At 37.7% G+C, this 15,994-nt stretch overlaps 1 protein-coding gene across 1 annotated transcript in view; it reads right to left on the bottom strand.

Moving 5' to 3' along the window:
- Positions 1-2,269: 2,269 nt before the first annotated feature.
- Positions 2,270-15,994, bottom strand: part of LOC107556542 (KN motif and ankyrin repeat domain-containing protein 4-like) — a 44,917-nt gene continuing 31,192 nt past the window's right edge. Inside the window, exons 2-9 of the mRNA XM_016239684.1 lie at positions 12,620-12,687; positions 9,959-12,361; positions 7,829-7,922; positions 5,510-5,743; positions 3,691-3,775; positions 3,370-3,589; positions 2,747-2,889; positions 2,270-2,512 (exon numbers count right to left, since the gene is read on the bottom strand). Coding sequence (XP_016095170.1) covers positions 2,270-2,512; positions 2,747-2,889; positions 3,370-3,589; positions 3,691-3,775; positions 5,510-5,743; positions 7,829-7,922; positions 9,959-12,361; positions 12,620-12,635 — 3,438 coding nt within the window. The 5' untranslated portion in view covers positions 12,636-12,687. The remainder of the gene's footprint in view (positions 2,513-2,746; positions 2,890-3,369; positions 3,590-3,690; positions 3,776-5,509; positions 5,744-7,828; positions 7,923-9,958; positions 12,362-12,619; positions 12,688-15,994) is intronic.

Raw genomic sequence — 15,994 nt, 5'->3', positions numbered from 1 at the left:
ATGATGGATTTGTTTATTACAAACATGCATCTTTGCCCAACAGTTAATTGATGGTCTGGAGTCATGTGGATTACTTTAAAACTTTACTTTAATAATAACTGCATTATTGTGATGCTTTTATCAGCTGTTTGGACTCTCATTCTGACGGCACCCATTCACTGCAGGTGAAGTGGGCAAGTGATGTAATGCTAAATTTCTGCAAATCAGTTACAATGAAAAAACAAACTGATCTATATCTTGGATGGCCTGAAGACGAGTACATTTTCAGCAAATTTTAATTTTTGCTTGAACTATTCCTTTAAAATAATTAAAACAAGCTTCTACTGTAAATCAGCATTCAAGTTTTTTTTTCCTTGTTTCTTTTTCAGTGCTTGGCTCTATGTTGGTGATTAAAGATGGGAGACATACTGGCAACACAATTGTGTGACTAAAACTCCATTCCTTGTTACACCTGCAAAGGCAAGGAATGGTTTGGTACTGGGCCTGATCAACTCTATGCGAAGGAGATGTGTTGCACTGCGTGAGGCAAATGGTCACACCAGATACTGACTGGTTTTCGGACCCCCCGGACCCCCCAATACAGTAAAACTCCACATTTTAGAGTGGCCTTTTATTGTGGCCAGCCTAAGGCACACCTGTGCAATAATCATGCTGTCTAATCAGCATCTTGATATGCCACACCAGTGAGGTGGATGGATTATCTCGGCAAAGGAGAAGTGCTCACTAACACAGATTTAGACAGATTTGTGAACAATGTTTGAGAGAAACAGGCCTTTTGTGTACATAGAAAAAGTCTTAGATCTTTGAGTTCAGCTCATGAAAAATGGGGGCAAAAACAAAAGTGTTGCGTTTAAAATTTTAATCAGTGTATATGCACACTTATAGTTCTTTGTAACCCTATAAGAACAGACCTGTGATTAATATTTGGGTCACAGTCCAGCTGAGAGCCACTGCATTAAATGTTTAAATGATTAAAGATGCATTATTATGGCTTCACCAGCCTGTGGGACGGATTGAACTGTCAGATTCTGAGAAACTGTCATAACTGGCAAAAACACCCTTTTTTTTTTTAAAAGAAAACAATATTGGAAAGTAAGTATTAGTATATTATATGTAAGTATTAAATAGTCGTCATCCAGATATTTTAGCAAATTAGGCAAAACACATCTGATATCAATAATTAAATATACAATGTTGTTCAAAAGTTTGGGATCAGTAAGATTATTCGTTTTTATGATTTTTTAAATACTTTTATTCAGCAAGGGCACACTAAATTGCCAAGAAACAAAGGTCAAAATAAAAGATTTATATTTCAAATTAATGCCTTTCTTTGAGCTTTTTATTCATCAAATAATCCTGAAAAAATTTATTATGGTTTCCACAAAAATATTAAGCAGCACATCTGTTTTCAACATTGATAATAATAAGTAATATTTCTTGAGCACCGATTTAGCAAAATACAATTATTTTTGAAGGATTGTGTGACACTAAAGACTGGAGTAATGGCTGCTAAAAAGTCAGTTCTGCCATCCTAGGTAAAAAAAAAATACATTTTAAAATATTAAAATAGAAAACGGTTATTTTAAATAGTAATATTTTTAAATTGAGCATAAGAGACTTCTTTCAAAACACATAAAATTATAATGATAATAATAATAATAAAGAAAACCTTACTGAACCCAAACTTTTGAACGGTAGTGTATATATTTTTATTAGAAAATATATTTTAACATACATGTAGTTATGTTAAAATATTTTTGCTAATAATAATATAAGAATACATTTTTCTTAATAATAATAAAAGCTAGACCCATGAATAGTAAATAACTAATAAATAAATAACTATTTTAAAAATCTGAAGTAACTAATTTTTACCACTGGGTGGCAGTGTTGCATTTCCTTGAAATCAAGTAAGCACTCAACTCATGGCTTGCCAGCTTCATGTGGCTCTTTTGTGAAAGCAGAGGCTCATAGTCTCACGTTTTCACCAAAATTGCTCTTTAACATATTTCCAAATGTGTCAATTTATCTTATGTCTTGCACTTTGAAGTGTCACACACTGTCAAAAGCACCTACACTTTAAAACATTTCCACCTACTTCAATTAAAAAAAACATAGGTTACCATGACTTATTGATCACATAATTTTTACAATGTATTTTTCTAAAATGCATATGAAAAAGCAGAGTAGTAGGCCCGTCAAATTTCTAGTGCGGGAGTAAAAATGGAAAAATTCCTATTTTCAAGAATAGTATGGGAATGTAGTGTCCTCAGAGTAAAAGGGGTGTTTTTAAATGCAGTGTCTCTCTCACCTTATCAATGAGTGATATGTCACACTCTGGTCTGTCCAGCAGTATTTTGGCTATCTCAGTATGGCCGTGCTCACAGGCACACATCAGAGCAGTGGATCCATCCTGGTCCTGTATGTTCACATCAGCACTGCAGTCCAGAAGAACCTGGGCCATCATTGCCCGGCCATGACTAACGGCAAGCATCAGTGCTGTCTGCCCTGACTAGTATGGAGTAATAAAACAAAAATCTTATTTACATAAAACAATCTTCATCATGCCATATAATCAAATAAACAATGTACTAAATAACAGCTCATTGCTGCACTCAAAGAATGTGTACAAGATAAACCATTAAGAATGTAGTTGTCTGGTATAACAAATGTTAGTAGGCCTACATGAGTAACAAAATTGTGTGTTTTTGCAGTACAGGATATTGCACTGTCTTGCTGTGTGTACCTGGCTGGCTCGAGCATTGATTTTGCCTATTCTCAATAGTTGCCGAGCCACCTCCATGTCCTCAGGGCTTTCTGCCGCAGTAAGAGCTGCCAACATTATAGCAGTGTAGCCGGCCTTGTTCTGGTGATCCACCTCACACAATCCTAATGAATATAAAATTAAAGAGAACTTTGGTATATCCAATAGTTTGAAGTGAAAGCGAGTGAGAAACAGAAGATGAGAATTAAACACCATCTGTTTCCATTCTATAAAATAAATATATTGATACACACACAAAAGGCAAACTGGAAGTGAAAACTGCTACTATAAATGTAAAAATAATATAAAATTGCTATAAATGTAAAAACTTTAATTAGAAAACAGACTGATATATCCAAACCAATTAATCAGCAATTTTTTGGACATTTTGGGATTACCGTATATAATCATGCCTGTTTAGCAGATGAACAGTAATGCCATCTTGTATTTCATAATATCAAGATTTATTTGTATTTTTTGATTAAATTAAACAAATGCTGCCATGCAGCTCTCTTGATTCTGGCATCTTGCTATCGAAAAACCCATATTGCCTGACTCCTACTTTAAATACGAATTAAAATGCAGACATTTCTTAGGTCTCTCACCTGTGTCTAGTAACAGCTTGACCACAGAGAAGTTGGAATGGGACACACTGTAGTGCAGTGCCATGTTTCCATTACCATCGGCCAGGTTTACTATATAGCGCAGCAGAGTGGGAGTGTGGTAGCCCACCTCCCTCAGGTACAGCGTGACCGTCTCTGCCTGAGAGTCCTTCTGACTGGACACGCGAAACCACTCCTGATAGAGCACCATCAGAACCTGCCTCTGAGATTCAATAGTCCAGAGTTAGCTCACTGAAGTACTTTAAAATTACATCTAGGTTAAGGTGCATTTATTTTCAACATTAATCAACATTAACTGCTTACCATGTCTTTATTTGGGGAAGCAACCTCAGCCATGCGATCTTTGAGGAAATGACAAGCAGCCATGAAGTTCTTATCAACTAACTCACTGCAATGACACAGATTTAGCTGTAACTTCTTATAAATAAATAACTTATCAAACTTATAAATAAATAGACAGGACATAGTGTCTTTTCTGCAGCTTAAAAAAACTGTTTACAAAAAGAGACAATGAAAAGCGATATTAAAAAAAAGAGAGATTAAATCATGCATCAGTCTTTCAACTTCAGACGAATTATGTAAAATCACTGTCAAATACAGATTGGCTGCAGACCTGAGCCTCAATAGAATATCTGTATTTGATACATATGAAATAGAATGCAGTTTGGTAATTTGAATCTTGGTAACATAAGTTAAGGATGACTCGTATTAGACTGGCCTCTCAAGCAAATTGTTACCAATATTTAAATGGCATAAACATCTTCATTTGAATGACACAAACATCTTCATGTACTTCTGGCACATGCAAAATGTTTATATTTTACATGATTCTGTATGTGTTTTTAGACCCTTGCATGTGTACTGGTGGGCCTAAGATTTTAAAATAATTTGAAAACATATTCCTTTGATGGCAAAGCTGAATTTTCAGCAGCCTTTACTTTAGTCTTCAGTGTCACATGATCTTTCAGAAATCATTCTGATATGCTGTTTTGGTGCTCAAGAAACATTTCTTATTATAAAGTTGTGCATTATTTTTGTGTAAACTGTGATACATATTTTAGAGATTCTTTTATGAATAGAAAGTTCAAAAGAACAGCATGTACTTGAATTAGAAATCCTTTGTAACCGAAAGAAAGAAAGAAAGAAAATCTTACTCTACCCAAAGATTGACACTTTTGATACTATTAGATATTAATGGTTGGAAGTAGTTGCAGAAGAATATCTGGTTTATTAATATTAACTTAAAACTAAAGCCTTTTTTAATAAATCTGCAAAAATGTCAACAATTCTGTGTTTTTCTGTCAATATGGGGTGCCGTGTGTACATTAATGAGGAAAAAAATTAACTTAAATGATTTTAGCAAATGGCTGCAATATAACAAAGAGTGAAAAATGTAAGGGGGTCTGAATACTTTCCGTACCCACTGTAAATGTATCTTTGTCTGGTGTATGAGAGTGCATGCAGATGAAATTTCAACATCATCAGCCATTTGTTTGTCTGCCAACTTTACTAAAACATCAGAAAAAAAAGAAAAGAAAAAAAGTATAATTACAGCATTCCCCTACCCCAAAATTATGAATATTATAATAAAAAAGGTGTTTTCATAGTCATAAAAGAAGACCACATGCTCTGGTTTTCCCATACGGCCGTGTAGCTTTAAAAAGTTCAGTCTTTTGTTGTGAAGCAGTCCTTTAAGTGGACCAGTGACTGGGCATATTAAACTTGTCACTCAGCACTTGTACTTTCCTGCCAGATGATGGACAGAACAAAAGGCAGGATTGTGTCTGATTCATAACAGAGGCTCCTGCCTTGGGAAACATGCATGAAGGGTCACTGCACACTTTAATGTGTTAAGCAAACTCATATTATGAGCTAATGAGCTTTTCACACCAGGTTGAAAAGGTAAAGGGGACTAGCACAAAATAAAAGTCATGTGGCTCTTCCTTACTTTTTGAAAGTTGGTCCATGACAGAGATGCCATTGAATGTAGAATATAATATAACTCTCATCAACTGAGCACTTAAGCCATAGGCACTTAGAAAAAAACTTGTATGAGTAACTTATTGTTAGCAATAAGAAAAGTCACTCCAACCCCTCTTTTCACCTCCGCCCTCCATCTCACCTGACAGGCTGCTCCTCCTGGGGATTCATGGCGGCCTGAGCAGCATCAGGCTCCTTAGAGCCCTCTGCCACCTCCGCTTGAACCCCATCACCTTGCTCCCCAGCAGCAGCAGCCTCCTCCTGGGCCGTTCCACTCTCCTCTCCCTGCTCCAACTCAGGCTCTGAGCTATCCACCTCCTCAGCCTCGTCCTGATCCTCCTCCCCACTGGAGTCCTCACTGGAGGTGGTCTCATAGCTGGACACACAGATAACTTGAGTCAAGGGGGTTCTTTTAATAGTATCCCATTTTGCATTAGCAAACTTTTCTATGATCAGGATTTTATGTCAACCCTGTGTTTAGTTATGACAAATTGTATTTTATTTTATTCCAGAACATTTTAAAACTATTTGGTTTACATTAATAAGATAAAAGGGTCTTATAATCTATATTCTGCATAGTCCTTACTGCTAATGGCAAACTAATGTAATTTGTTGGTTGTGAATGGACATGTAAAATTCTTGTTTATACAAGTTGTTCAAATGAGAGGGTCCTCTGTGGGGTCTGAGGGGTTCTTATGTGTTGAGTCTGTCTGAATAACGCCGCTCTTCATGGATGTTTTCAGAGGAATGGCATTCCCACAATTCCTCAGGGACATGGGTGAATGGAGGCCTATAGATGCAGGTCAGGTGACTATACATTTATTCGCGTGGTAAGTATGAGGGCCTCTTTTGAGTACTTCAGATCAGAGTCAAGGAGGCCATGCGTTGGTTGAGTGTTATGTCTTCTGCTATAGTCTTAGTAATCAAGATTTCCAAATGTGATTAGTCTAATAGCTTTGCATATGGCTTATAAATAAGATAATTGGACAGAAAATGAACATGCTGGGCAGCCAAAGGCAGCGATTCAGCGTTTTGATACTGCTATTTGTGCTTGGCTGACAGCGCTAAATAACAGAATGAAATTATATTATGGTGGTTTGGGTCAAAACTGTGTGCAAATTCTGAAATCACCAGCTGTCATCGAACAACAGCAGTGCAGGGCCTCTCAGGATAATCAAAGTCTATCAGACATAGACGCAAGCCAAATCTGCCAACACTCCCAGTCTTTTCAAATAATATTTCAAAACAGCAGTATAAATAAAAGGTCATACATGTATGCCACTTGATATTATTCACAACATAGATATTCCAGCATGTTTTGACATACTGATAAGATAAGGTCCTAACTTGTGTTTTGTTAACCAGACATGCATATTAATTAATTAATTCTGAAATTTTCTGCTCAAGGAACCAGCATATTGCAGCAAAACAAAATGGGTGCCAACTCCAGAAATAGCTGATATGAGTAACTTAAACACCAGCAATTCATGGTACAGCACTACTGCAAGCGAAAAAATATATTTACAAAAATATGTTTCAATATATTTTTGGCCATTTAAAAATAAATAAACGCATTTAATTTTTTTTAAATGCAAAGCATTTAAATATATTTTGCTTTCCATATATTTAATACATTCACATATGCAACATTTGAAGATTTATTTTTTTCATAACACATATGAATACAAGTTTGAATAGATATAAGTAATGAATAAAGCATACATGTAGGCTCTATGTAAGATTGGAAATGTACTTTCTTGCACCTGAAATAAATATTTTTGGTCAAATGAAGATTAAAAGTAAATATATTTTCAACATATAAAAAAAAAAAAAAGATAAAATAGATCAATACGAACTCCAAATTTATGTGCTAAAGAAATAGATCAGTTTAGCTGATTTTAGCTATTCCTTTCTGATCAGACAGGCCAGCTGTTTGCCTAACTCAATCAGGATAATTATCTTATTGTTGAAGGCTGGTCAAATACAGCTGAGACAGAACCATCTCTGATGGCAAGCTAAACAAATCATTCGCCGGCGCACACAGCAACAGGCAGACAGACAGAGACACAGCAAGAGAGCGAGAGGGACAGAGAGAGGACTTTGTTCTTCGTGTCATCTCACTAGGCCTCACTCATCATGCAACAGCTCTGGCAGAAAGCAATGCCATCACCTCATGGCCCATTTCTAACAGAGCACTGTGATGAAGGATGAAACAGATTAAGGGATGCAAAGAGACAGGCCGGACATCTGATGTCATGGATGTTGATGAAATAGACGCTTCACATGAAAACACCAGCAATTGTGATTCTGGGGGAATTAGTAAATGTAAGGCATAACCTTCCTTTATGTCCCCCATTAGACTTTTAGGAGTTTTACACAGATGGCAGGTGATTTTATGAAAAGCAGTACCATCCATATAAACTATTTTGCTGCATGCAGGTAAATATGCCAAAAAACTTACTCTCCATTTACGCCAACAAACTTCAAGTTCTTCTTCGCTCCCCCGTTGCCCTGTTTGTCAGAACAATCGTTCTTCTTCATGATGGATTTGAGGCCTGATATGGGGGAGATGGTCAGATATGTGAAAATGTAAGCCAAGTTTGCACCTGTTCATCATCCCTAGCACAAACGTAACTCTATGCATAATGCAAACCATTTGTCCAAACTGAAAATAAAGAAGTCTAGGAGATATTACTTTTGAATGTCTTGAAATGCCTTTACCAGAAGTAATGTAAACAACAAAATGCTGAACCGTGCACTTGCTGTGCTCCACAGAGAGGGTAAGTCAGATGTACTCATTCATAATGAAGCATACCAAACTGTCAAAACAACTGTTAGAGTCACAGAGGTACTTATATTTTAAAAGAAATAAAAAGAGACCACCATTCTCACCTATACCACAATAAATTCTCCATCAGTCATGTGATCGTAAAAGAGACAGAATAGTACAATGCATTTCTAGAGATTTGTTCCCTGTTTGTCTGAGATTGTTGAAGAGAACAGAGGTGTGTAACAACCAAAGGAGCCAGTGGATGCAATTACAACAAAACACAAGACATCAAAGAGTTGAAAAGCTTCTGGGAGCTAAAAAAAAAAGCTCAAAAAGTCCCATGAGATGGTGGGCATTCCCCAGGACACAACAAAATAAGTCTGGATCAAAATTAGCCTCAATTTAGTAAAACAGGTTGCTTTTAAGTGACCATAGTACAATATTCAGTGGAATTGCTGAAGAACAGAATTAGAACAAAAGAGTATAATTAACTGTGGTTGCACAAATATCAATGGATGCCAGTATTTATGAGACCGCATCATTTTGCAAGCACTGTAATATGAGCCAGATGCTTTTAAACGGTCAACACACATCTCCTAAATTATATTGGCATACAGTAAGCAACTTCAATATGAATGTGCAATGCCACTGGGTCCCTGCATTGCAACAGACGGGTTTCTGTGCTACACATGCATACATAATCAGGCAAAAATATGCATATTTGAACGTATTATTTCAAGTTGACATTAACATGTCTTTTAGCTCTTTAGATTGTCATCTCTAGCTCCCAAAACCTTCACTTCACACTCAGCAAGGTCTGTTTCACTTATCTTGTAAGGAGAGTTTATTCAGGTGTATGGGTCAACTTCTTATGTAGAACAGATTAAACTGGAATGTTTGCTAGTTATCAATGGACAACATGATGTCAATAGTATTTGTAAGTGCTTGAATGTAAAGTGTATTAACTGGGTAACACTTTAGTATAGGGACCAATTCTCATTACTAACTAGTTGCTTATTAGCATGTCTATTATTAACATATTGGCTGATTATTAGTACTTACAGTATAAAGCACATATTTTGCATGACCATATTCTACATCCCTAATCCTACCAAATACCTGAACTTAACAACTACATGCCTTACTAACTATTAATAAGCAGCAAATTTGAGGAAAGGAGTTTATTGAGGAAAAAGTCAGTTAATGATTTGTTAATAGCAAGAATTGGACCTTAAAATAAAGTGTGGCCATGATGGTATAGTAGTTGCATTTTTTGTATGATTGGACAGACACTGAAACATACAATATTAATCTATTGACAGTATCTAGAATGTAAAACTTTTAACTTGAGAACCATAAGAGACTATTGAGACTATTTCTGCACTGTTGTTTACTTTACTGGTTTGCACTCTATCTGCCATATGCCTTGTGCTTTATATATATATTTTTACATTTGACCTTATTTGTATAGTTGTATTTTGTATTTAATCTGTATTTATGTTATCTGTATGCACCCAAGGGTCTGAGAGTAACGCAATTTCAATTATCTGTGTGTATGTCCTGTACATGTGGAAGAATTGACAATAAAGCAGACTTGAACTTGAACTTGATAAAATTGGTTACGAATCCTTGAGGTTTGCAGAATAAATTCATATGGTTCATAGAATACTGATTTTAGTTTTTTCTTAGTGTTGTAACATGGTTGACACTTGAACTAACCATCTACTGTAAGTCTAAGAGACAATCACATCAGTCATTATTATCTGTTTATTGAGTGTACTGAGAAGACACATGACTATATGGAGTGAAACCTAATCTTACCTGATTGTCGTGCAGCCCCTCCTTTCTGAACAGGTGAGTAAAAGGCAGACAGGGCACTGAGGGACCCTCTCAGGTGGCTTTGAATTGAGCTTATTTTGGAAGAATGAGGTTTCTGAGAGCTCTCTCCTTTCGCATCTTGGCCCCCACTTCCCAGGCTGGCCCACTGCTCATTAAGAAGGCCCTGTATACGATTAACAACCTGACCGATTGCAGCAGGAGAAGCTGTGGATTCAGATGCCCTTCGAGACTGAAGTTGGGGTTCCTGTCCTTGTGTTTCTCTTGGTTCCTGCTGTGTTTGCAAACCTGAAGTTCTTCCTTCTCTTGCTTTGTCTGTTACTGTGCTTTCAACACTCTCCTTAGATTCAGTCTCTTGGACTGTGGGCATAGGGACTTCATTTTCACTGCCCATAGTCTCAACCATGGCACTTTCTACCATGACATATTCTTCAGTGTCACTCTCTGCAACAATGATTTCACTGACTTTGGAATCTATAATCTGACTTGACACACTATCTTTGATATCACCCTCTTGTTCTTTGTCAGATTCTGTCTTCTCTAGCATTTCAGAGACCTGTTGACCACTGTTAACTTCTAGATTATCCTGGCCTTCAGTCTCCATTGCCTGGTCACACATGACAAGCTCAACCCCTACAATTTTCTCTGCTGTAGTGACTTGTGCTAATACTTCAATGTCTCGAGCTTCTACTATATTTGTCTGAGTGCTCGAGCATTTCGAGTCTGTTTCTTTGGGACCCTCAGCTGGTTGAGGTTCTGTTGCGATTCCTTTCTCCACGTCACTTTTGTTGTCTGTACTGACTGATGCATCACATGTGACAACTGGTTCAGATAGCGGCTCTGTCTCGATAGGACCTTGAACTTTCTGCTCCTTCACTTGATCAATCAGTTCCTGTATTCTCTGATCCTTTCGTCGATTCTCGTTCATCTTCTCTCTCAGCAAGGCATTTGTTTTTTCCAATTCACAACTGGTCTTGCTTAGACTCTCTTCCAAAGTTTTCAGTTTTGCTTCCAGATCCAGGTTAGTGAGAAGTTTCTGTTCAGCAGGTTGGGCTATTGTAATTTCTTCAGTTGTAATTACACTTGGTCCCTCAACAGCCGCAGTGTCTTCTTGAGTGGATGTACATTCAGATGCAGCAACGTATTCCTCTAATTCTGAAATCCCTTGTGACTGCGTTGACTGTTTATCTTCTAACAACGTCTCTGATGATCTATCCTGCTTTTCTGCTTGCTCTGAAAGACTCTTTGATGCTTCTTCTTGAAGTGTAGACTCCTGCAAAAGTCCCTCTGCTTCATCTGGATCAGTTGGAGTTTCTGCTTTGTCTATGAGTATTACTGGGACAGACACTGGAGCTGGCACTTGTTCCTTCTCTGACTCTGTATCAGTTACTTTTTCAGACTCCTGCTCTACAATAACCTGCACCACAAGATTTTGTTCCTGTTGTTCTGTGGTTTTGTTGGACTGTGCTGCTTGAACAATTTCAGGATCAGCTGCAGTAGCCGTGTAAATGGAAGGAGCATCTTTCTTTTCACTTAAAGCTGGAGGAACAGCACTGTCTTGCGCACCAGTTTGAGGAACTTCGCTCTTTTGCTCAGATTTGTGATTTTGAATTCTTTGAAGCAGTTCTTCCCTCTCCGTTCTAAGAGAGCATATTTGAGCCCTCAACTCAGGGATGGTCCTGACTTGCTCTTCTAACTCCCGCACCCTTTTCAGTGCAGCTGTGATCTGTTGATGCAAGCTGGCCCTGTCCTGGGGAACACTGCCTCTCCTGTCACCTCCATCCGCTGGTCGAAAAAGCCTCTCAGCTGAGCCATTCTGCGATTGGGAACTCTGCTCATCAGTTGAATCTGAACCTTTCCTTCGTGGAACATTAATAGGCATGCTGGAGGCTCTTAAAAGGTGAGGCCTAACATTAAGGCCCATGGGCTGTTCGTTCTGAGATGAGGTCTGTACTTGAGACTCTTCTGCAGCCTTTGGTGAGGGGAGGTAAGCACTCCCAGGCATCTTTGACTGGCTGGCAGGGGAGCTTCCACTGGTCCTACTGCTACCACTAGTGGCATCACTGGCTCGGAACTCAAAAAGCTGCTGGACTTCAGTAACACGCGACTTGGGTTTGGACCCTAAAGTGGAAGTATTGGCCCATGTGTCTTTGGCTAGAGGTCGAGCGCCATGCCCAGGAAGGCTGAAGTTGCGTGGCAGTGTGCTGTACTTTGGGCCCCTGTTCTTGCGTTGGATGTGCACCCTCTTGATTGTGTTCCCTTTCTCTATGTCATCTACATACTTTAGGAAGTCCAGATCTAGGTGAAACCCATAGGGGGTCTCTACAGAATATGGCAGCTGTTTACGCTGTACTCCACTATCTGTGGCCTTGGAAGGAAAGCCATTTGCTGAAATACAAGGTACATATTACACATTTTGCATCCTCTCAATGTAATTCCAATTCAAGCAGCCATTGTATTATTGAGCATATGGAGCATAATTAGTCAAAACAACAAAACAGTTGATGATGTTATCACTGTGCAAGGATTTGGAAGACATGAAATGCAAACACTTTTTTGCTGTCAACCCTTGTATGAAGACAAGTGGAAGGAATATTTTTACACATTTAAAACTGGAAATGACAACAAACAGTCTGGCGCTCTTACCACTTTTCTTGTCCATTATTTCTGTTTTTGCAGTATCATGGGTGGGATCTGTTGTAAACACTGGAAACCTGTAGAAAGATCAAATGTACAGATCTAACATTATTTTTTATTAATCACCTAATGTATCAGTGACAACCATAATTATTTGTCAGTTCCTGTACAAATTATAATACTTACTTTCTGTGCAACATGACTTTAGATTATTTGTTTGTGCCATTTTACACCACACCACTATTAAAACCACAGTGACATTGTAATTCATTCTGTTAAATTTACTCCAGATGGCTCACAGTTTATGTGGGGTTGATTTAAGCAGTGGAAAACAATTTTACAATTTTAGATTTAGGATTCTTCAGGGGCTTACGTAAGGTCGCTGATCAAAATACATCATGTTAATAAAAACTGAATACACCCTCAGGTTTCAGGTCTGCAGATCTACTTGTCGAATGTTTCCTATCTTGAAGTCATCTTAACATATAAATGTGGCAAGAAAACATACTGCAGGCAAAAGACAATCTCGCTTGACTATAAGAAAACTAACTGCTGTCTTTGATTTAGCATGGGAATAAATACTTTTCAGCAGTCACTAAAGATCACTCAAATTTTTGTTATTCTGAAACAACACCATACTGTAGGTTGACCTTTAAGCTTTTTAACAATAATATTGTATTGTGTATGATTACAGTGCAATTTTTAAATGAATAGTATTCAATAGAGCTCTTTAGATGTAATTATATAGTCAAAATATACAGGAAATGTGAACCTTCTGGTGAAGATGGTCCTTTTCAAACCTTTTGCTTTAATCAAACCATAGTCAAACCCCTCAGGGCATGTTTGCAGATCTTAACTATGTACTGAATTTAAGGGAGAAAGATTACGCAAAGATGTGTCATCTGGCTCTGATTTCAATGTTGTAATCTGAGCCAAAGGCATGGAATTTGGACAGTTTGGAACATTATTTTCTTCAAAGTTGCTATTCGACGATGTTTCATGAAATCTGGATCATTGGCTGGCTGCTGGATATCCAGATCTGAACAAACCGGCAGAGAAAAAACTTTGACCACTTGAAGCTAAATTTACAAAATTTTCACTATGCACCATCAAGAACAGAGCCTTCTGATGAAGTTGTTTGTACCTGTTGGAGATATGCATTTCCCGAAGTACAAGCAAGGATAGAAATATGCCTCAGATGCTTTTTAGAAATGGCCTTTGAGCCATGGTTTGGTTGAAAAGTCAAGCGCTAAACATTCTGAAGCCAAGTGGTATAACAGAGTGCCAACACAGCATTTGGTGATCAGACCATCAATCAGCTAGCTCCCATGATTTCTGTTCACAACACATTTACTTTAAAAAATAATGTTTTAAAATTGATGCTACCGTGAAAGAGAAACAGAGTGGTGTAGCATAGGGGTTATAGCTCTAGGGATTCAATCAGAAGGTTGCTGGTTTGGTCACCACAAAGACCAAGCCATGAGCAATCATTGTTGTGGCCTTGAGCAAGGCATTTAAACCCAGGCTGATCCAGGGTGACTGAACTTTTAGTAAGTGTACTGTAAAGTTTGTTCGGATAAGAATGCCATCTACAAACCTGATTCCAAAAAAGTTGGGACACTGTACAAATTGTGAATAAAAACAGAATGCAATGATGTGGAAGTTTCAAATTTCAATATTTTATTCAGAATACAGAATAAAATATAAGTTTATGAGATTTGTAAATTATTCCATTCCTTTTTTACTCACAATTTGTACAGTGTCCCAACTTTTTTGGAATTGGGTTTGTACATCAATGGTTCTCAACTGGTTTCACTTCAGGACAAAGGTTTTGTATTTGACATCAAGAGGAAAATTGGAGAAAAGTCATACAAAATTAAAAAAAAAAAAAAATGTGTAACTGATACTAAGGTCTTGGCATAGGTTTCATCATGGTTTTTGAGGATGAGGGTATGCCATATGACATGTTTGTACATCAATGGTTCTCAACTGGTTTCACTTCAGGACAAAGGTTTTGTATTTGACATCAAGAGGAAAATTGGAGAAAAGTCATACAAAAGTAAAAAAAAAAAAAAAATGTGTAACTGATACTAAGGTCTTGGCATAGGTTTCATCATGGTTTTTGAGGATGAGGGTATGCCATATGACATGCCCATGCTGGCATCTGCCTAATCTGGATGCGGAAATTGAAATACTGAGTTTGACTTGACATCTATTAAGAAAATCATTCTCAGATGTCATAATGCTGTGTTAAAGTGTTGTTGCTAGAATTGTAATTAATGAAATATTGAGCATCTTAATTAGACTCCTTAGTGTACAACCAGCCTGCATTTATCCTCAGGTTTCAAGGCAAAACCCCATAATAGTCTTAGCTTGACTGACAGCTGAATCCCCAGAATCCGACACACTGCAGCAAGCATGGAAAATGTACAGCTTCTTACTCCTGGAGAAGAAAGGAACAAGGCAGGAATGGCAGCAGATAAGGGGCATCCCCAACCTAAGAAATGTTTAATGTGATTCAAATACACTGTCTGTCGTTGAGTCTTAATTAGCCAGAGCTGGAATGCAGCTAGTAATTGCTGAGTAAAGTGAGGCCTAGCCACTTGTCAATTATCCACATGGAACCGAAGAACACAACACTGCCTATTTAATTAGATACTGAAAAAGAGAGAGAGTGAATAAGTTAAGAAGCAAGTGGGAGAGAGAGATAAAAGAAGATGGCAAATCATGGCCACTGGAGAGAAATTACTTTAATAAGAAGACTTTCATACAATCCTCTATTGACCTCATTTGCAGGAATATGTTTTAACTTATCAGTGGTGGTGATATTAGGCTAGTTGAGTGAGTACATCTCAAGACTTCATGTTTCTAGTTTGTTTCAAGATCGCCTTTCCTTTGAAAGATAGTTTGCTGTGAACCAAATGTTTAGAATCATCTGTTTCCATTGCACCCTGAAAAATCATTCCATTTGATTGCAATGACCTTTTTTATCCTGCTTTAGCTCACAGATAACCCAACGGACCATGTACTGGTGAGCTATAATGGAAAGTCACTGTTTATTTAGCTATTCACAGCATATTTAATTCAATATAACTAATCAAATTGCAGTGAAGGAGCGGAAGTGAGGGAAGGAAATCAATCTCATTTGCTGTCTTTGTAACTGTGTAGGAGCAAAATACACACAAACGCGCACACACACAAACCACCAGCAACCCTAAAAGCTCAGCATCTAGTGCTGATTAGGAGTGCTGAAGCCTTGAAAAGAAATCGAACCAAACAGAGCCAAAGGCAGCAGAAACTGCTGAAACAGCCAACAAAACAACATCTGTGGGCATTCTCATGGCATGCCAGCTGGACAAGCAGGGAAAGATTGTTAATATTCCA

The sequence above is a fragment of the Sinocyclocheilus grahami genome, unplaced genomic scaffold (genome assembly GCF_001515645.1).
Source record: "Sinocyclocheilus grahami isolate Dianchi unplaced genomic scaffold, SAMN03320097.WGS_v1.1 scaffold572.1, whole genome shotgun sequence".
NCBI lineage: Eukaryota > Metazoa > Chordata > Actinopteri > Cypriniformes > Cyprinidae > Sinocyclocheilus > Sinocyclocheilus grahami.
Note: the sequence above shows the minus strand (reverse complement) of the source record. Positions and strands in the feature narration are given on the sequence as shown.